Here is a 22,734-nt window from a genome sequence, read left to right as displayed (position 1 = left end):
GCTATTATAGCAAAATTACACACTAACTAGGGTTTAAAAACGGGATCAGAAAGAACGTGACCTTTCTGATGAGTGTGAGTAAATAAAGACAAAGTTTTGGGTGAACTATCCATTTAACATGCTGTCCCTTACGAAAATTAACCATGGTAACCACAAGAAACATGTTTAAAAAAAAAAAAAAACATTAAACCATGGTTAGTGTAGTAAAACCATGGTTTTGCTGATACTGTAGTAATAATTTCACAAAAAACATGGTTACTACACTTTTACCACAATAAAACCATGGTTCGTTTTCGTAAGGGGTGGTGGATTGTGGGATATCAAAAGCAATAAAGGGTACATCTTACATTGGAATGCATCCTCAAAAAAGGCAGTATTTTCAGCTTTAGGACACTTTAGGGGAGGTGAAGATTGGACCTTACCACAACTGCACAATACTTTTAGAGCAATAATGATACTGTTTATTTGGTTAAGGCTATATTAAGTTTTTTTTTCTGGTTTAGGGGCAACCACTAGCATTGGTTTGGCTCATAGTTAATCATCTTACTTTTTTAGCAATAAAATTAATCATATAAATAATTAAACTGTGACTTCTTGACTTCATGTTATTTTCAAATGGTTTACTTTAAAATAGTGTTCTATATAAACAATAAGGTAAGAGCTTAATAAATAATGTATGAATTATTGTTGTTATTATTTGTGAACATGTTCTGTTTGAATGACATGTTGTGGTGTCTTCACATCGTGAAATCTGAGCCCTTTTATGATTGGAAAATGATGCAATGACATATGACTGGTGGTGGGAAAAAATGTTGACTTGTGGGGAGGCTGTTCAGGCCATATGGTTCAAGCACCGCTGACGCAGAGTGGGCTGTCCTAAACAAACCTGGGCCATGCTTTAAGTTTGGCTAGAGATCTGTCAACAAGGGCCAGTGAATACCATCTTTGTTTTTGCACTAGACTGGATGTATCTGACTTCATATTCTTGGCCATCTGTGTGTTTATATATCTTTAGTGAGTATGATCAGAGAATTAAAATAGATAAGGACTAATTAACCGTGCGATCAGTGATTGGAACTGAATCCTGTTTTTTTTCTCGGACACTGCTTACAAGTGGCTTCAGAGCAATGGCTAGTTTCGGAAAATGTGATGTGCTCTTGCGCCTATTTGTGGGCCTGCTATAAATAGGGCCCTGCTGGCAACACATGCTCTGCTGTGATTGACAGATCTGGTGGTAGTGGGACAGCAGGCTCCAAAGAACAGGCAAAAGGCATACGAATGGTGAGTTTGTTCATTGTTTTTCTGTTATATATTTGTGTCAAGTAATGCAGTGTTAGAATTGAAATATAAATTGGTTGGAAATCGAAGAGAAGTAACTGCGTGTGACCCAAGTTAAAGTAACAAACAGCAGATCCTATTTATAACCTCCCTGTTCAAATGGTCTGCTTGTTGAGACTAGTATTTCCTAAACAGATCTTTCTAAATGTTTTGTAATTTTTGCAAATACGATTTCACATTTTACTAGTTATACTACTTATTCGTATTTTCAAATGTTTGCATTTCTGTTTGGAATTGAATTGATTTGTCTTTTTCCTTTCGGTAGCTCCCCAGTCAGTATCGAAGTGGAGCTCTTCATTTTGGTTCTAAAAGTTCAGAGCCAGACCCTTATTTTATTCTACAGAAACCCCACTTAGAAAATTTGGGGTGTTTTTGGACTGTTGAAGTTAGTTTTTTTGGACAATGACATCCAGAAGGCCAATGACTCGCTCTTTCTCAGCAAATGGGAGATTGGGCAGCCAAAATGGGGAGGATGTCCCAGCATCAAGCGGGTGGTCTGACGGTCGCAATTACCTTTCCAATGTCAGGCCTGAAAACAGGTATAAACCATTTGTTTAGTTTGATTTAGCTTTAGATTTGATTAATAATCCTTTATGTCTCCAGTTTGGATGTTGCCTAGTATCTATACTGTCTTTCGACTTTTAGAAAACCTGGAAAATCTGATTATAAATAAAAAGTAATACCCACAAAGAATATATAAATTGATTGAAATAGAAGTGCTTAGAAAGTAATGAAAACATACTATGATTTATCTCATATGTGAACCAGTCTGTGAAAGTCATTTTTTGTGATTTACTGTTTTCCAATTATCCTACGAAATGTAAAAACAATATTCTGTGAAAATACAACCTTGATATCTTTGATACTAACTTAGTAAGTTAAAGAATAAAACACTAGTCAAATAAAATGTTGAAATGAAACTTTAATGGTACAAATCTCAAAATTACATTATGAGACTTGAGCCTGTATTTCACAGACAGGGTCACATACAGTATTTGCTTGTACATGTTATTATTTAGGGAAATTTAGCACGACTTCATGATCAGTATCAATCAGAGTTGTATAGTAAGTATTTTTACTTTCTACATAAAGGTACATTTTCAATTATTCGTATTTTATTAGTGTTTTTCTTTGGAAAACATACATTCCAAAACATATTATCATAATTTTTACTCCACTATATTTCATAATTTCAAGTTTTTGGTTTATATTTAATATTTAAGTACATAAAACATATAGTAATTTTTTTTTACTTTTACCTAAGTAAAAAAAATCTTACTTTTACTCAAGAAAGTAAAAGTACACAATTTTTATGTAATTAGGCATTAAATCAATTTTAATATGCAATATATAATGAATACACAGTATGATTGAAAATTTTTTAGTAAAGAAAAGTAATTTTTTCCCAAAGACAAACACTCTGAAAAAGCACAGATGCTTGGAAAATGTAACTTAAATACTTAAGTATACCTCTGGTATCAATCACATAACACTTTGAAGGATTATTTTTATACATTTTATGGTTTTTACTGAAATATTATAATGCAACAAAACTGTGGTTATCACATTGGTCATGTTGTGTTTGGGCAATTACTTTTTTATGCCAAAAGAAACCACACCTTTCTCACCATTGGTCAATAACATATAGCCTATATTATATGACATTAGTAGACATGCTTCAAAACTTTCTTGGCTATTGTCCCCAAATTATTTTCTGACTTTTTGAGTGTTCCTTCATTTGCCTCTTTCTAAATAGCTTTTCAACTTACAGGTATTCAAACTACAGGCCGTCGAGGTAATAAAAGCTTCCCAAAAGGTCAATCCTAAACTAACTAAACTTTAAATAACATTTTCTATTTCCCTTTTTCCTGTTTTTTTCCTCAGAATTTGACTGCAGTTTGATAAGAATGTTGTGTTTACTCTCTCTTTCTCATCAACCCATCCCCTGCACCCACCCAAATAACCACCAGATATTTTACCCTAGAAATTTTGGAAAGCAAACCTTTATATGATATCAACCTGAGAAATAATATCCTTTGCAAACCAGTTAATTAACTTTGCAGCCCTTCCTTCCAGTCTTATCTGTCATATATTTACATACTGTATCTGTACTCTCTGCTCTTGACTAATTAATCTTTTCCTCTAATAAACTTGATTGATTTTATTGATTTATGTTCTGCAACGAAGTTCACACATTTGTATTTCCCTTCATAGGAGTACATTATGTACCGTCATGGCCCAGTTGACTGAGGAGACCCAGCCATGTTTTGAGACCACCATAAAATCCAAAGCAGTGTCAGAAACCTGCAATGTCAAATTCAGTTGTGTTGTCACAGGTAAGTTACTAAAAGATTATTTCTCTTATGATTATGTGTGGAATAACCAGACACGCTGCAAAAGCAGATAAATAATCCTTTTATTGTTTTTTATTGTGAAAATTTGTTTTATAGTTTGTGTTTGGTGTATAAAGTCTAATGGTGCATTTTATAACTCACACATTTAATGAAGGCTAACTGTCCGAATCATATTTCAGTATTTTTTTAAACTATGCGCTTCACCTACAGGTTACCCGGCTCCTGAGCTGACTTGGTACAAAGATGACATGGAATTAGATCGATACTGTGGTCTTCCCAAATATGAAATATTTCGCAATGGAAAAAATCACACACTTCACATCTACAAGTACATTTACAAGTTTCTTTCTAAATTCTGAAATGTATCTGTACTTACTGCATACATTTAAATAACAATAAATAGTTTTAGCAGTTATCTACTGTACTTTTGTCTCATTTCTTAGTTGTACAGAGGAAGATGCAGCTATTTATCAGGCCTCAGCGAGGAACAGCAAAGGCATCGTCTCCTGTTCTGGGGTGCTGGAGGTGGGCACCATGAGCGAGTTCATGATCCACCAAAGGTTCTTTGCCAAGCTGAAACAGAAGGCGGAGAAAAAGCGGCGCGACCTAGAAGAAAGTCGACTCCGGGGTAAGGAGAACATCCAGAAGGAACAGTTGAATGTGAGCAACCAGGAACGCTTAATGAGGAAGCGTAGGTCCCCTGCTGAAAATGAACCCTTGAGCGCTTCTGTAACCCACGGAGAGGAGAACGTGCCCTCGCAAGAGATAAACGCTGAAGAGCAACCTTCAATCATAGATGATAAGTCTGAAGATATTACAGTCCAAGCTTCTTTAGGAACCACAGAGCTGTCAATGGAGAACGGTGATGAGAAACGTAACCATATATGCGATACAGAAGAGGTTGTAACCGTACAGCAGTCTGCCAAAGAAAAGCTAGGGGAAAAGAAAATGCGCATTGCCAATGGATTTAATGAGCCTGATATCATTCAAACCGCTGAGGGCATCAGAAAACAAGATGGTTATGAAGGAAAGAGTTTAGCGAAATACTTAACCGAGTCTGTGCAGTCACAGTCGCAGTCTGATGAGCAGCCGGAGGAGATCATGGAGGTGGACGTCAATGCTCTTCAAAAAGAACAAGAGAAAGAGTTGGAGAAAAAACGAGAAAGATTAAAAGAAGAGGAAAGAGAGCGATCGAAAGAAGTAGAGTACCGTAAGGAGCGCGAGAGAGAACGAGAGCGAATTAAGCAAATTGAGCAGGAACAAAAAGCTCTGTCCATATCCGCAGCCAAGGCAGCACTGAATAAAGAGCCAGATCATCAACACAAATCAGCAATAACATCAGTTTTTCACTCCTTAAAGGACATATTCTTTGGCAAAAGTAAGAAGTCTACTGAAACAGCCGAAGCCACACGAAAAACTAGTGGAGTGAATGTGGAAAAAGAAACAACCATCACTAAACAAGAACCAGACACTAAAACTTTGGTACCCAGTGTGGCCTCTGAACAGGATGTACCAAAGCTGGTAAAGGAACCATCTCACCAGGTGGATTTAGAAGTGAAACAAGAACCTCCACAGCAAACACAAGATCCAGCAACCTCCAATAAGGCCTTAAACTCTAGTTCAGTTGAACACACTTCTAAATTTAATGCACACAAACCTGAAAATACATCTCACAGTCATGACAGAAATATCGAGAGCATTGATACTACGCTTTCTCTGGAGGAACCAGAGATGCCAAGGAGAGCTGAGGAGAAAAAAGATCTAAAGGAAGTCCCCCAGATTTCCCATTCGCCTGTGATCGGGGTGAGTTCATGCCACTTCACGACCTGTTGATTTTGTCTGTCTGTAAAGCAGAACTTCCTCTTCTTACTAGTAACACAGCATGTGGGAGCTATTTATAGAGAGTACATTTGTGTGACAAGACTTGGGTTTAATGACACCAGTCTGTAACCAAGATGATGAAACTAACTATACTTAAGAGAACACAGTGGGCAGCTTTGAGATAATCATGTTTCATGTCCTTCTGTTGTTAGCATTAAAGGGTTGCGTCATTGAGATCATAGACTGTTTTATAAGCGATAGTGCAACCACATTGTTGTGAAATATGATTTGACTTTTTATTACAAAAAATATTATCATAGAAATTTGAGTGAGCTGCAAGTTCAAATGAATTTTATAATTTCTTAGTTTAAGAAATAACTTGATAAACTGACTAGAATTGTATAATTTCTAGTCAGTGGAGCATATTGTTTTATTTTGCCAAAGCTTAATATTTAGGTTTTTAGATGTTTTAGTTTTTTACATTGATCAGTGAAGTCAGTGAAGTTGGCATGGCATAGAAGCAAACAAACAATTCCAAAGAGCAATTTATTATGTACAGACGAGTTAACATGGTCAATGCCACAAATGCTTTATTCAATTATTGATTACCTGCTGTAAAAGATTATTTGCTGCCTTACATTTTTTTGTTGAATTAACTCAACTTCATATTCTTTTTTTTGACAAGAGATGTGTTGCTACAATGAAGTTGACTTCTTTCAACTATATTTTATAAGTTATAACAACTCATCTCTAGTCAAGATAAATAAAAGTAAGTTAAAATGACTTCTGAGTTGATTCAACGAAAAATTTTAAGGCGGCAAAGATTTTTTTGGACCCACACTGCTTGAGTAAAACCATGAAAGCTCACACTGAAAAGTCCTTTTGTGCTCTGCCTCTGCCTCGCTACCCCTTAAAATCATCAAACACGTGAGTCACACTGGATTTTTGCTTATCTAGAAAGCGTAGAGAGAATGGGTTTCAGTGCGTCAGCAATACTCAAAAACAACAGCATGCAGTAGATTGATGTGGTAAATATTCTTTAAGACAACATGTGTGTTCCTTGGGCCCAATTCATGATCAAGCAAGTGTAGTTCCAAAAGCAGTTTTGTTTGAGTTTTTCAAGACGTGAACTTAGCTTATCTAGTAGCTGTCTAGACTTTGCTAGTATTCAAATGACATTGCATTTAAAACCCATTTCACGTGTTTTAAATGTAATATTAGGTCTGTTTACATTTACATGTCTAAGCCAATGACTATTTCTTACATGTTTATACACTGAGACAAAACCTCTTTACATTATCTGGATTCTTTGGTTCTTTGAATCTTAAAATAACCTGTTTCTAATCTGTGCTCAGGGAAGCCATACCTTACAAAGAGAGCTCTCTGGCCAGCTCATATGCATTATTCCAGAGCACATGATACTTTAATCTTTGTGTGCTTGATAGACCTAATAAATCACCAAGATACATTATCTAAACTGTAAAAAAATCAAAATTAAAAATGTTCTCCGGAACAAGCATAATAAGTAACTTTTTAGTAGAAGGAGTCAATTAAATAAAATTGGCCCGCCTCAACATGTTTTATTTTTTTGACTGGATACTTAATTTTTCATCCAAAATGTCTCAGAAAGTTTGCTCAATTGAGTAATCTAAACAATTCAAAATTAAACAAGGGTTTATAAGTTTGCAGCAAGCATTGCGTCATGTTGCATTGGGTGGTTAATATTATTGAAAAAGATGATGATTTTGTTGTTGCTGTCTTTGTTAGTTATCTGTTATTTTTTAATGAATGACGTTTGTTGGTTGTCACCATGAGGAGGTTTGTTTGTTCAAAAAAATTTAATAATGCAGAAACATGCAGAAACACAAAATGCTTGTTACTTGCAGTTACTTTACCAGTGTTTTGGTCTCCTTTAAGTGTATATATAATATAATAAGCCTATTTGTGTTCCGCCAACAAAAACATTTTGTTCTGTTATTCATTAGGTAAACATTTATTCAGACTTGTGCTTTTAATGTAATCTTTCGAGTTGGGTGAACTTTAGTTCCTGTTTGTCAAGTGCTTAATAGGTTGCATTTATTTTTTTGTACGTTTTTCCAGTGTAGTTGTTCACTTTGGCTTAAGCTTTCTTAGGTTTTGTTTAAATAAACCCTTGAACACTCCTGTACTCTCTAATTATTCTTAAAATCAACCTGTGCCAAAACTATAGCGGTTAAGTTTGTGTCTTGGTACGAATGTGCACTTGGCAGGGCTTCTGTTAGCTCTCACATGGTTTTGCCGCAGCTCAAGATTAGACAGAAATGAGGTGGTCAGGAAGGCATGTTGCGATTGCATCACCCTTTTGAACCTGACACGGCTAACTGCTAATTATGAAATCGTGATTTTAAGTCAGCATGACGAAGCTTTGTATTTATGGTATTCCCCTTTAATTCATTCATGTGTCTACAGTGCGGTGGCATGCAGGTGACGCGTGGAACACCACACATTCAGCTGTTTTTTCATTGTAAAGCGGAAGTGCAACTTAACGTCTCGTGGGAAGTTAATGTTAGCTGTGTGTTGTGGTATTTCTGTAAGAGGAACCCTCATTTCATCTGAACTCTGTGTTGAATCACAACAGAGGAACTTCTCATTCAACTTTGCATAAAAAGACACTTTACTGTATGTCACAAATTGAAAATTTGATTTAATTTACAGTGAGTGCAGTTGAACATTGTTCAATACTGGAATTGAATTGCTTTATATTAAAAGTTCCTTTAGCTCCACAGCTTTAGCAGTGCAAAGGTTGTGAGTTTGATTCCCAGAGAACACACATACTGATGAAATGTGTACCTTGAATGCACTGTGACTCACTTTGGATTAAAGCGTCTGCCATATAATGTCAACGAGATTTTAAAAAATGATCATCGGTATGATGAAAATTTTATCAAGATGAAATTCATGTTTTTTTTACACATTATTATTGTGGTTTTATGGTATGTGTCGTATCAAATAACACTAGTCATGCAGACGTGTTGTGACAGGTCATAAATATAATGTTGTTTTTCTCTTACTTACTCAGAAAGTAACACAAGGTTGTACTCTTTACAGTATGCTGTTTTAAACTAAAAGCATATACCCTTTCTTCTTTAATTTGCAATTAATTAAAATCAAGAGTCAATTTCATTTTAACATTTCCCTCATTTAAAAGAATAGTTCACCAACAAATAAAAATCCTGTCATTCTGTCATTATTCTGTCACCAATGACTTTCATAGTAGAAAAAATAATGCTAAGAAAGTGAATGGTGCCCCAGATCTGTTTCAAAATATCTTAATATGTGTTCAGCAGAACAAATATATTTATACAGGTTTATAAAAACTTCAAAGTACAACTAATTCAACTTTATTTTATAAGCAGCATGTTATATAATAGCAACTCATCACTAGTCAAAATAAAAAAAAATTACTTTATTTAAAAAAAAAAATTATTTAATTTATAAATGACAGAATTTCCTTTTTTCTGTGAATTATACCTTTAAAAAGTTTTAATCATAAAAAAATTAATTAGTACTTAAAAAAATGAAAAATATGATGTACCTTAAAGGAACACTATGTAGGATTGTGGCCAAAACTGGTACTGCAATCACACAACTGGTGGCCAATGCACAAAATGACAACATAAACATCAGTTGAGGGCTGCAACTCCACTTTTTAAATGACAATATCCTGGCCAGACCACTGTTGTCAGTGATATAAGTATTTGAAATGAAAATGATTTCTTAATGTCTATAGTGACATATCAGGGCCATTTTACGATTAATTGATATAAATTTCTTACATACTGTTCCTTTTTAATGCAGTGGTTCTCAAACTTTTTAGCGTGCGGGCCCCCTTTCCTTTGCAGCCCCCCAAAGAAAATTTATGACAAAAAAGTTCTAAAATTTAACACTTTAATAAACAAAACATAACATTATACAAAGTGGTGCTATTGGTTAGTACAGTGGTGCTGTAATTCATGATAAATTAATGTATTTTATAAAATGTCATGAAACGTGGGCCCCCTGGCACCATCTCGTGACCCCCAGTTTGAGAACCACTGCCTTAATGTACAGGTGATGAGTCTAATTTATTTCAGATGGCGCAGAGCCTACATTTTACTGTATGGTACTGTAATATTTTAAGGACCATATATGTTACCTATTTTAACAAGCATTTGTTTATTTCTCAAGGCTACAGATGACCATACCAAACCCATCAGCTATGAAGTTCCTGGCTCATTAAACTTGGCCAATCCTATTTTTGAGACTAAAGAGCTGAAATCTACCTATCCTGTTGATGAGGTCATGCAGGGTGCTGAGGAAATGCATATTTTAGGGGATCAGGGAGGCACAGCTGCCCCCTTGACAGACCTCAACATGGCAGACCTGGAAAGCATGCAGTGTTGTGAGAGCCAGCCAGAGTCTCAGCTTTCACAGCTTGTCGACTCTGTCCCCCTTACAGTGCACACTGACTCCCAGTCTGCTGAACCAATGGCAGAAGAGAGCAAAAAGTGTGACTTAAATTTAAATGAGAAAGAGATTCCTCATATTAAAGAAGAACGTGTTGTCGATTCTGTTCCCCTTACAGTGCACAATGAGCCCCAGTCTGGTGAACCAATGGCAGGAGAGAGCAAAAAGTGTGACTTAAATTTAAATGAGAAAGAGATTCCCCATATTGAAGAAGAACGTGTTGTCGATTCTGTCCCCCTTACAATGCATAAGAAGTCCCAGTCTGCTGAACCAATGGCAGAAGAGAGCAAAAAGTGTGACTTAAATTTAAATAAGAAAGAGATTCCACATATGGAAGACGAACGTGTTGTTAAAACGCAAGAGGGAAGTGTACTGACAGAAATAAATAAAGAAATTGATGGTGCAACAGAAGGGAAATCTTCTACTGCAAAAGAAAATGAAGTGAATATTTCTTCTGTAATAAACACTTCAGTCTCTACTGTAGATGTAGTGAGTGAAACAAAAAATGATAAGAAGGTTCAAAATGCAGCATTGCTACAAGATCAAAAAGGCGATTCTGTCTCTTTTTCATCTGAAAGTACAATAAAAATTGATATAAAACCTGATGAAAAATCTGTAGCAGCACTAGATGTTAGTCTCACTGAGAATAAAGAAGTTGGAGTTGATTCTGCTTCAGCGAATGACTATAATAGAGAGGAAGATAAGAAGGATAAAAACATGCCAGGTCAGGATACAAGTGTTGGAGAAAAACAAAATAAAAGGGATAAAGATACGTTGGACAAAACCAGTGAGAAGGTGAGGAATGATACAAGGAATGATAAGAAAGGGAATGTTAGCCCCGAAGAACAGAGAGATGCAAAACAAAAAATGGATAAGGTCAAGATCAGTAAAAATGTTGTTCCAGAACCAGCTGCATCCATCGTGATTCCAGAGGTTGAGATGTCCAAAAATGTAAGACGGGCAGCGATTGAGGTCTTAGAGATTCAACCAAGGCCATATCAAGTAAGCAGATCTCCAAAAATCCTCAATAAAGCGCAAGCTGAGAGACGTCTGGCTGAGAAGGACCAATCGGCTACCCAACCAATAATAATACTCCCTGATACGAGGGAAACAGTCATCAAAAATGTGGCAAAGAAAAGAGCCATACCCCTTATCCCAGAAATCAAGGTCACACTGCCAGAGAGAGTCAAACGGGAAGAACCTACTCATTTACCTAGAAATGATATTTTGAAATTGGAGCCTGAGCGAGTCATGCAACCAATAACACAGGAGGTTGCACAGATATTTCGAGAAAGTGAGAGACCAGCAGATGAAGCAACAAGGACATCAAGCGAATCGGCCCCGAACAATGTTGTAGTTATTCCAGAGACTTCAGGCGTGACTAGGCACATTCTGTCAGCACCTTCAGGGGAGCGAGCACAGGAAGTTAAACCACAAAATCTAGATACAAGAGTGAGAAGTGGAGAAACACAAGGAAGTATCAGCAATGGGAGGGGCAGAGAGGATGACAACAGTATCCCTATTATTAACATAGCATGTGCTGATGATAATGCAACCACTACTCAACAAGTGCAAACGTTCAGCCAGGCCTCACTTCCTGGCATAGTAATCTCAAAAGATCAACCACATCCAATTCCTCCCATTTCTGTCACAAACACTGATAACAGTTTAAAAAGGAAAGAAGATTCAAAGAGTGAAACTGATCAGGTCACTGTCGCTGCTTCTGAGAAGCCAAAAGAGCAGCTTAGGACTCAACTGAGTCCTGACATATCTACAAAAAATATTATTACTAGTCAAGAAACTGACAAAAGTCCTCTACCAAAAGACACAAGAGTAGAACCCGAAGCTGACAGGCTTCAGAGAGACAAATCTTCAGTTGAGAAACTTGGAGTTCCAACCCCTGTAGGACCTACTCTCCCTCCACTTAGTCCGGCCAGTTTGCGTAGACTTATGGCAAAGAATAACCCAAATTTGGAGAATCAGGGGTCTGTGTCGGCTGCATCGGTGGATGGAAATGAGAAAAAAGGGGACGAGAGTGGGGGGAGCACACCTACGTCCACTCTTTCCTGTGAGAGCAGCCCCAAGATGAAACGACGTGACAGTCTTACCCTAATCCCCTCTGCCACGCCAGAGGAGCTCGCTTCTGGTGCTCGCCGCAAAATCTACCTCGCCAAAACCAAGTCTGAGGATGAAGGATCTGACACGCAGGGTAAGAAAGACAGCTCGTATATGTCACCCAGTCAGGCACGTAGGGCAGCTTTCCTGCAACTTCAGAGTGGACAGCAAACACCGCCCGAAAAACGTTCACCATTGACTGCCCGGCGCAAGGCCACGCTGGAGGTGCCAAAACCAAAGGAGGAGAGCACGGAGGTTGCAGACATCGCAAAGACAGAGAGCAAACCAGCAGAAAAGGAGAAGCTGGACCCTTTCAAAGGTAACACATTATTGGTTTGAATGGTTTTTTATGCATTGATAATAGCCCTCGTTTCTGTTGACCATTATTCACGACTCCTGGCCGAATCTGCACTGGATCCACGCCGAAGTCAGCAGCTCCGTTGCAGATTCAGCCTGGAGTCATCTGCTGTCTGGGAAGTTGTCAGAAGATTTTCAAACCTTTTTTCAAAACAAAGACCTAATGCAGATAACCAGTAGATCATCTTAAAATCTGTAATATGAGCTAGTTACTCAGTCAGCCACTAGGAGTGTAACGATCAAATGCAACATGCTGATATATGTGTCTGATATCGATTCTGAATCATAAAGGCGATATTATGCACAGCTCTTTCATGTACTACAACTCTTTGATCAGCAGGAAGTCCTTATCATTCTAAAATCACTGTGAGTTTCAGTCATTTATAACATGCATTTGAAAAGGCAACACCTGCCAAAAATAATTATTATACACATTCTTTATTATCATAAAAATACCTGAAAAGATTTGAAAAACAGTGATATAAATATGCTAATAGGCATTTCCTGGAGCTGCGTGTGTAAATGGTACTTCTTCTGTGGCGCATATTGAGTTTCTGCACGAGAGCCCCCTCTGGCTTTTGGATGTAGCGTCATTTCACCATAATTCAATGGCTGGGCCCGAAAACTTAGACAGCTGACTTGTTGCCTCACTGCCTCATGAGGCAATGACTTCGGAGGCTTTCGGACACACTTATATGCAGCGTGTTTGAAATATAAACAAAGAGCGCCTTTGTCATAACTAATCAATCACATATTTGAAAACTACAATACAAATTTCTTGCTAGAAATCCAATTAAAAGGTGTAAAAAGTGAAAATGTACATTTATTTGCACTAAATTTGTGCTCCAGGCGCTTTCTTGGCTGCAATTTTATTGTTTTGAACTCGACCAGGCTCGACCAATCACATTCCCCTTGCGCAAACACACAAAGAATTGTGGGACAGGACGAGGTATCTCAGAAGTCAGGAAGTAAACCTAACATTGGATTCGGACATGCCTTGATGCTTTCCTGCCTTCAGAAGGCATTAATTTAGAGTTTTTGGATGCAGCCATTGAAGTATAGCAAGCAAAGTGCGCAGTTTATCATGGCACCAATTGACTGTACAAAAAGATGGACGTAGTGCGTGACGTCACACATAGGTTTCTGAAGATCGTTTTTGAAGCTTAAAGTATGCGGTTCCTGCCGTCGCCATCTTGGTCGCGGGTCACCGTGCATCACTCGCGGATATCCGAAAATGGGTAAAAGGCGGGACGTGGGTGAAGCTGAGGTGACTGGTTGCTAAAATCACGCCCGCCTAGTTCGACTCTATTGACAGCAGTGGCTGTTCAACCGTCACTCAAGTGACCACGCCCTTAATTATGCAGAACTTTAAGGCTTAAAATCATTTAAACAGATGAGTTACAAAAAAATTAACCCCCTCACAGTTGTCATGAAGGGCAAACTTAGCTATATAGACCAAAAACTATTTTTGTACCAGGCTGTAAACATATTATTTTCTACTGTTAAGTTGGCCATTTTAACATGGAGGTCTATGGGAATTGACTCCCTTTTGGAGCCAGCCTCTAGTGGCCAGTCAATGAATTGCAGTTTAAATCACTTCCGTATTGGCTTCATCAGAGAGATCAGATGGTTGCACCTCGGTTGCACCCCCACTATACCAATGCATCATACAGTTCATTGGGATATATTGTTGGTTGTTTTTTTAAGCATTTTATTCTTCCCTAACAAGTTATCTTCTAGACACACTAGAGAGCAAGTAACTTTACTGTACCTTGTTGTTCCTGTTAAGTTGTCCCGACCTCCTTTTCATTTAGCTCCTCAGGTTATCCGAAAGATTAGGGGGGAGACCTTCTCAGATGCCTCGGGTCACTTGAAGCTGTGGTGCCAATTTTTTAACGTTCTCAGCGACTCCACCATCAAGTGGTACAGAGATGAAGAGGAGATTGTGGAGATGGAAAGGCGGTAAGTTGTTTAGCACTGACTTCATCTACATGTACACAGTGCAAAGAAGTAACTAAGATGTTACTAGGATAACCAGCAGAGAAGTTATTATGAAAAGTTAAATGCAGTAAATATTGAAAAGCTATTAACTATATTGTTAGCTGCATCATGCAGTCATGTCATTCACAATTCTCATTTGACCATGAACTCCACAGCTGTGACTGTGGTGTGGAGCTCTTACCTAACCAGACACAGAGTCAGTAACCCAACACTGCTCCATTTCGCCATCACGGCATATTAAAATCTAAATTTGTTTCTCACAGTGCTGTATCAGCACAGTGATGCTGTACTCACACACACATACACCCCCAAATGCGTCATCTGTGCTAGTTTCTATAACACACCGCCCTCATGTGGTGGTAGGTACAAGTACATTTAAATTATAGTCCGTGAACGTGATATTAAATTCGGAAAAAATAACCAGCATTCTCTGTTGTGAAACGCAGGGGGCGTAACCGCTTTCGTCGCTGAAACCACGCCCACTTTCGAAAACTTTTAAATACCACTACATTTAGGACTCTCACAAAGCTATGGCGTAATAGATAGATTACCTATGCGATTGGCTAAATTAATGTGACATTTAAAAAAAGTACAAATAGTTTTTAGTAGTAATAGTAATAGTTTTAAAGTATTAAAACATGTTAGTCTTCATAGTCAAGGTACATTTAACAGAAGTTCTCTTTTTACGCATGCATGCCATGCATAGGTGTCATTTACACTGGGGACATGTCCCCACCACTTTTTGAAATGGCTGATTTGTCCCCACCACCTTTTGAAAGCATTTGGTGAAAATTTTCTGAAAAATCAAATAATACCTGTGCAACTTAAAAAAAATTCTTAAATCAAGATGCTTTTTCATGCAAAATGACCTGAGAAAATAAGTATAGTTATTAGACAAAAATGTACAATTTAAGTGAATTTGTGATTAAAACAAGCAAAAATATCTGCCAATGGGGTGAGAAAAAAATCTAAAAATAAGATTTCTTTTTTCTTAAACACTTAATTTAAGCAAATTTTTCTCACCCCATTGGCAGATATTTTTGCTTGTTTTAAGCACAAATTCACTTAAATTGTATAGTTTTTGTCTAAAAACTAGACTTATTTTCTTACGTCATTTTACTCATCAAGAAAATACATCTTGATTTAAGAATTTTTAGATATTTCTACTAAAAACAAGACAAAAATACTAAGTTAGAATTTTTTCTTAAACACTAAATTCAAGACAAATTCAAGAAAAAATTGCTTACCCCATTGGCAGATTTTTTTTGCTTGTTTTATGCACAAAATCACTTAAATTTGATATTTTTGGTCTAAAAACTATATTTTTACTCATCAAGAAAAAGCATCTTAATTTAAGAATTTTTAGATATTTTTACTGAAAATAAGACAAAAATTCTAATAATTTTTTTTCTTGAAAATCTGACTTTCTTACTTAGTATTTTTTTTGTCTTGTTTTTAATAAAAAAATCTAAAAATTCTTAATTTAAGATGCTTTTTCTTGATGAGCAAAAATCTAGTTTTTAGACCAAAAATATCATATTTAAGTGATTTTGTGCATAAAACAAGCAAAAAAAAATGCCAGTGGGGTAAGTAATTTTTTCTTGAATTAGTCTTGAATTTAGTGTTTAAGAAAAATTTTCAAGATTTTTTGCTTACCCCATTGGCATATTATTTTGCTTGTTTTATGTACAAAATCACTTACATTTGGTATTTTTGGTCTAAAAACTAGACCTATTTTCTTAGGTCATTTTGCTCATCAAGAAAAAGCATCTTAATTTAAGAATGTTTAGATATTTTTACTGAAAATAAGACAAAAATTCTAATAATTTTTTTCTTGAAAATCTGACTTTCTTACTTAGTATTTTTTGTCTTGTTTTTAGTAAAAATATCTAAAAATTCTTAATTTAAGATGCTTTTTCTTGATGAGCAAAAATCTAGTTTTTAGACCAAAAATATCATATTTAAGTGATTTTGTGCATAAAACAAGCAAAAAAAAAAATGCCAGTGGGGTAAGTAATTTTTTCTTGAATTAGTCTTGAATTTAGTGTTTAAGAAAAATTTTCAAGATTTTTTGCTTACCCCATTGGCAGATTATTTTGCTTGTTTTATGTACAAAATCACTTACATTTGGTATTTTTGGTCTAAAAACTAGACCTATTTTCTTAGGTCATTTTGCTCATCAAGAAAAAGCATCTTAATTTAAGAATTTTTAGATATTTTTACTGAAAACAAGAGAAAAATACAAAGAACATTTTTCTTGAAAAGAATTTTTTGCAGTGTACGACTGGTTTTGTGGTCCAGGGTCACATATGTTGCGTTGTGTGCTTATAGTGTGTTTTCGTTTACATATATAATGAATTTCATTGTAATCACTGACTTAACGTGCTGCTGTTTTCTACATGGTGCTTTGGCTCTGTTCGGTTGAGCTGGTGTTGTAGGGACTGTTAAATGTGCAGTCGACATTGTTGAGGGTTTTATGCTGAGTATTTTTGTGTTGTTGACTGGCCTACACTATGCCCATTTTTGATGCGCCGTTATTCAATATTTTTCCCGTCCTGCTGTAATGTTTTTTCATCTGATCTTTTGTCCCCACCACTTTTCAACACAAACTGACGCCCCTGCATCCATGTATAGATAAATTGTTCCTTTTCCTGTCTTGTGCATTCATGAACTGTTCTTTAAGCATTCTCATGTTAATATGTCTCTTTCGTAGTGCTGGAGATGAGAGTCAAGTGGCACTGGCCTTAGTCCAGGTGTCCAGCAGAGACTGTGGAGTGTATGGCTGCTCAATCAAGAATGAATACGGGACAGACGTCACTGATTACCTGCTCAGTGCAGACAGTAAATCAAAATTAATCTGTTGATTAACCAAAAAAAATTCCTGAATTAAAATGTGTTCAGCTGAGGTTTTATTGTTTTTAAATTCATTGTTTTTTCATTGGCAGTACTGGCAGAATTTTTCTTAAGGGATGATCTAGAAGGTAAAACAAGTCCAGTTATTCCTTTAAATTACACATCAAGTGTTATTTGCCTCAAGTTGATTTTTCTATGTGCTTTGTTATCAGTGGGAGAAGAGATTGAGATGACACCTATGATGTTCACCAAAGGCCTTGCAGACTCAGGTTACTGGGGCGAGAAACTTTTCGGACGCATTATGACAGAGGAGGTTCAGATTGGAGAGGGCTGTGTACACAAGACCTGCAGGGTGAAGGCCATCTATGGTTTGAACCCTGTCTTCGAGTCAGGCAGCACATGCATCACTAAAGTAAAAAATCCAATTGCATATGGGGCGAAGGAAGAGGGCAACCTGGCTGAGAAAAATCTAGAGATCACAAAACAGGTTGGAGTCTCACTGCATTACATTGTACATTATACACAAGCGTCTCTATTAACAATGGATCTGAATGTTTTCACCACAAAAAAAAGTTAAATATTATGATTTTCTCATCTAGTATTATTTTCTTTCTTTCATGAAACAAGTTAAAAAAATTAAGCAGAGCTTCTGTTTTCCATGCAAGTGAACTGAATAGTGATTTATACTGCAATACTGTACTATATGGATACAACATTATACAGCTTATATTGACTACCTTACAATACTAGTGTTTTTATGTTCCTTTTTTTTTGCTTGGCATTGTAAATTATCTATTTTTGCAACATAGAAAAGAATACAAGTAACCTGGTCTGCCTAAATGATAACAAACAACATACTGCTTTCAAATCATTATCTTTTCTTACACCCCCAGGAATGTAAAATCCAGAATACTGTTCGGGAATACTGCAAAATCTTTGCTGCGGAGGCCCGAGTGATCGAGAACTTTGGTTTCGCATTAGAGTAGGTCACAAAATACACTTAAATCATAAGTATCGTCTTTATCATATAGATGTTATTATAGGTCAGATACACTAATCTACATAAAAGTCTGGATTGTGCATGACGTTATCAGATTTTTTACGATAAAACAGTACTTTACCAGTACTTTAAATGTGTCCCTGTATTCTCACGAAATCCAGTGTCCATTCTCACACAATCCGAGTTCAGCATCAGAATTTTTAAAAAACCCTTGAAGCCAATTTTTTTTGCACATATAAGATTAAGGTCTGAACTTACTATAACCATTATTTTTAGAGGATTTAAAACATATTTTAAATACATTTTTTTAGATTATCATTATCAAAAATTTTCATTATCGCAACATGATATTACATTAAATAAATGCATTTACGAACTCATGTTTCGGTAATGAGAACTAAAAAGGTTGTCTAGGTATTATGATAAACAATAGAAAAAATAAAAACTGCTTACCTGGTAGCCATCTTGAGTGTCACAGTCAATTATGTCCCTTCCAACAATTGTTTTTTAAATGTTAGTTCCTTGAGGGCTTAAACAATGATTGAAAATTGTTGCGGAGTATGAGAACATTTTTCTTGGACACATTTATATTCCTTATTATTGTCTCTACATTTACCAATGATCACCAAAGACCACCTGTTTCTTTACTGTAAATGTTTATAATATAACATGCACTGAAGCTTTTTATTTTTAGATTATTTAATTATAAATATTTCCATGTCAAAGAACCCAAATCCAGTCATTGCGGTAATGAAAATTTTCCCCTTAAATGCGAAAAAAAAACACAATTGGTTTGTATGATGTCATTTGAAATCCTGTGCAAAATAGTACATGAAGAGATGTTTGTAACTAGTGATGCACCGATACCACTTTTTTGGAATACGAGTACGAGTACTTGCATTTCAGTACTTGCCGATACCGATACCGAGTACTTAATAAAAAAACATGATTTAAATTTACAGGTAACAGCTTAAGTCATATAATTTAACAAAAAAACAAAGGACTAGTTTTCCAGTTTGTTGTAAACTCTGCCTCTTTGGACAACACGAGGCATTAACCCCTTACACGCCGCTCAAACATAGACATTTCTCAGACCGTGGTATTGATTCCAGGTATCGGGGGACTTTTAACGAGTACGAGTACTTTAGAAAATGTGGTATCGAGGCCGATACCCGATACCAGTATCGGTATCGGTGCATCCCTATTTGTAACTGTATGCTTCTTATTTTGATACTCTTACTTTGCATTTCATTTTTTTATCAAAATGTTTCATGACACCTCATAAGTGTAATTTTGCAAGAATCACCCAGGTTCTAAGCATGGACATAGTTATTTATTTAAAGTGGTGCATTTTAACACCTATATTACTATACATTCAATTTCATTACAATAACAAACATATCAAATCAGGGGACAGAACGTAGCAAATATATTATTATGACAAACGTCCTTATTCTGAAATCAAAATAAATAATAATTCTTTAAGTGCTGCATGTGCATGTAAATATTTGCTGGTTTTGTAATTATATAATGTTATACAATATTGTATATGTATATATTTTGACATTTGATTCAGCAATATAAAAACAACCCCCAATTTTGATGCAGTTATGCTTATAAAAATCCATAGAATATAGATCTTCTTTACTTACAACTTATTCAGTAAAATAACGTTGACCGTGTATGCTCTAATGTCATAAAACATTATTTTCACCTGGGTCATTACAACAGAATGCAGCAGACAAACTCACCTCAACGTTTTCTATGAATCACTTATCCTGCCCGAGTAAAACATAAACATTGTAAATAACATCAGAAGTAACAATTAATTTACATAAACATATCCTATAAAAAATTTTCTTGTGTGAATGATACACTATAAACCATGTGAATTTAGATTCTATGCGCAATCCAGTCATTTATATAGATCAGTCAGATATTATGCTTGCCTATTATTCCAAATATGAGACAGCGTAATAATGATGTGACTAATTTCAGTCATCTTTGCTCCCTGAATCAACACAGAGTGATCCCCCTTCATCTAATGTATCGGCCAGCCAACACAATCCCATATGCTACGGTGGAGGCTGATTTGAAAGGCGAATATTTGAAATACTGTTTGATGGACGGCACTGAAAGATTTATCACTAGAGGCACCTCTGAGGTGGAGCAGAAGTGCTGCACTTTCCAGCACTGGATCCATCAATGGACCAATGGAAACCTCCTTGTTACCCGACTTGAAGGTAAAAAATATGCTTATTACCTAATAAATCACTTTGGTAATGTAAGTATCATAGGTGTCCATAATGAAATAAAAAATAAACTCTTGTATATTTTAGGTGTCGATGCGAAGATCACAAGTATCGCCATTGCTACAAAGTCTAAAGGGTTGGTATACATAATAAGATGCTCATTTTTATCTCCCCATCATTTGTTTTGTGGAGACTAACATTGCCATCTATGCTGCAGGTATCAAGGACTCACAGATAAGGCGTCTCCAAAGATAATGGAGCAGTTCATTACTCAACATCAGTGTAACTACTACTGTGGTTTGCTGGGTCTTAGACCCCTGAAGCCCACAGACTCTTTACAGCAACCTAAAATAAAGACCTCCAGGAGCCCTCTACTGGCCCGAAGAGGCGGGTCAAGCTCATCTAGTCCCCAGCTACAGAAGAAAGGAAACAATAGCCCGCAGTCCACCAGAAAAGGCAACTCGAGCCCTAAAGTGGCTAAAAAGACAGGTGAATCAGGGGAGAGCTCACCCGCTGTCAAACACAAAGCAGTAGAGGTCCCAAAACCTGTTAAGATGAGGTAGAGAGAGAGAGGGAGGCAAGCTAGGGCATATTTTAAGTGTGGAGCCTATACTATACTATTATCGATAGCTAATGTTGTACAGAAGAAAAGAGATTCCGACTGGCTTGAAAAGCTATGACTGAAAATTATGATCATAGTCTTTGCACATAGTGACTATAAAATGCAACAGCTTAAGGAAGCTAGAAGAAGGAAAGACTTTATATAGAGAGTAAAGTGGTGAATGACTAGAGGTGTTTGGAAATTACTGTGAATATTCACCACAGATACCTCTAGAGACCATTACTTTACTTTTAAGAGCTGAATTGAGATGATCCCCCTTCAAGACCATCGCTGGGGAAACAACTTAAAACCAGGACTGTCTACAGATGGACGAATAGTTGAGTGATTTCAGAAAGACTCTGGAACTTTGTTATGGTTTATTTCAATGCTTCTATGTCAGATTTATATGACTGAGGAGGATGGACTCTTTAAGGATTCCTCAAACATCCGTGATGTCTCGGCTGTGCTGAAATGCTGCTTTTTAGTAGCTATCACTGATACACTTTTTACGGTAGATTTTTCTGCATTTATGGGTTGGGCTATACAGTTGCTGTGTGAAAGTTCATGCTTTACAGTCTGTAACACCGGCTCACCACACTTGGTTATTTATACACGGACTAACTTATGAGCAATACAGATTTGTTTTGAAGGATAGTTGAGCTTTATGGTCACAGTAAAGTCATTTACTGACCCCACAGACCTCACGTGTCATCAATCTTTATAACCCTGCACATTTACATATAGGCACACATATATTTAAAACTTATATATATTTGTAAACTTTTAATGCTTACAGTGTTTACCAAAATACCAAGGTTTGGAAAATGACAAAGAAGTCTTTCTTTTTGGTTTTGACGAAATATCGCAAAAGTCAATAAATGTTGACTGCCTAAACCTTTACCCGATTTCAACACGAAATGATCATTTTAGTGGCTGTTGCTTATGGTGATTGCAAAATTGATCAAATGTCTGAATGTAGTTTATTAGATGTATTTCATGTGAAGGGTTAGCACAGATAATGGTCAATGATGATAGTGGTTCATAATGATAAGGTCGGGGCACACTGTGATATTTTTTAAAGTACTTGTAAGTACTGTTTTACCTATTTTTGTTGTGTTGTGGCTTTTGGTTTTGTAAAATAAACATGTAAATAGCAAAAGCTGTAGAACCTTCTATGACATTTTAATAATTTAATTTGTGACACTGCTTGTGAAAACCCAGCTAAAGTCATTTTTGTGTTTTACTGTTTTCTATATAAAATCATCCTAGATAATGTAAAGGACATTCTGTGAAGATATAACATTGATATCTTTAAAATTGACTTAGTAAGGTCATGTCAAAGATTGAAATTAAAGTAAAATCAGTGATTGAAATCTAACTTTGATGCTCACTTATCTCACAATTAGATATTATGAGACTTTTACAGACAGGGTCACATTTATTGTTTTATATCAGTTCTAATTTTTTTTTAAATATCAATTTTAAACACATTAGGCCTAATTTTTATTTTCACAATTTATTTATGTCTCATTAAAGTCAAATAAAAAATAAAATATA

General features: G+C 36.1%; 1 protein-coding gene across 2 annotated transcripts; it reads left to right on the top strand.

The window, feature by feature from the left end:
• The first annotated feature begins 900 nt into the window (after positions 1 to 900).
• Positions 901 to 22,077, top strand: alpk3a (alpha-kinase 3a). 2 transcript variants are annotated; one of them, XM_065279125.2, is made up of 15 exons: positions 901 to 1,281; positions 1,604 to 1,877; positions 3,110 to 3,133; positions 3,553 to 3,674; positions 3,903 to 4,020; positions 4,136 to 5,495; positions 9,720 to 12,432; positions 14,285 to 14,432; positions 17,185 to 17,312; positions 17,417 to 17,452; positions 17,537 to 17,811; positions 18,218 to 18,306; positions 20,350 to 20,567; positions 20,664 to 20,712; positions 20,794 to 22,077. In XM_065279125.2, the coding sequence occupies exons 2-15, from the start codon at positions 1,741 to 1,743 to the stop codon at positions 21,137 to 21,139; spliced, it is 5,763 nt and encodes a 1,920-aa protein (XP_065135197.2). In that variant the 5' UTR covers positions 901 to 1,281; positions 1,604 to 1,740; the 3' UTR covers positions 21,140 to 22,077. The 2 variants fall into 2 exon arrangements, with proteins under 2 accessions (XP_065135197.2, XP_065135198.2); XM_065279126.2 differs by lacking the exon at positions 3,110 to 3,133 and having other exon boundaries at positions 902 to 1,281.
• Positions 22,078 to 22,734: the final 657 nt, after the last annotated feature.

This window comes from Paramisgurnus dabryanus, chromosome 9 (genome assembly GCF_030506205.2).
Source record: "Paramisgurnus dabryanus chromosome 9, PD_genome_1.1, whole genome shotgun sequence".
NCBI lineage: Eukaryota > Metazoa > Chordata > Actinopteri > Cypriniformes > Cobitidae > Paramisgurnus > Paramisgurnus dabryanus.
The sequence above is the reverse complement of the archived record's forward strand: the minus strand, read 5'-3'. Positions and strand labels throughout refer to the sequence as shown.

Bases quoted from the DNA above. Each gene is read 5' to 3' on its own strand.
- alpk3a (XM_065279125.2), top strand. From the start codon at position 1,741: ATGACATCCAGAAGGCCAATGACTCGCTCTTTCTCAGCAAATGGGAGA. The intron at 3,134-3,552 runs GTAATAAAAGCT...TTCCCTTCATAG, and splicing joins TCAAACTACAGGCCGTCGAG to GAGTACATTATGTACCGTCA. The intron at 17,453-17,536 runs GTAAAACAAGTC...CTTTGTTATCAG, and splicing joins CTTAAGGGATGATCTAGAAG to TGGGAGAAGAGATTGAGATG.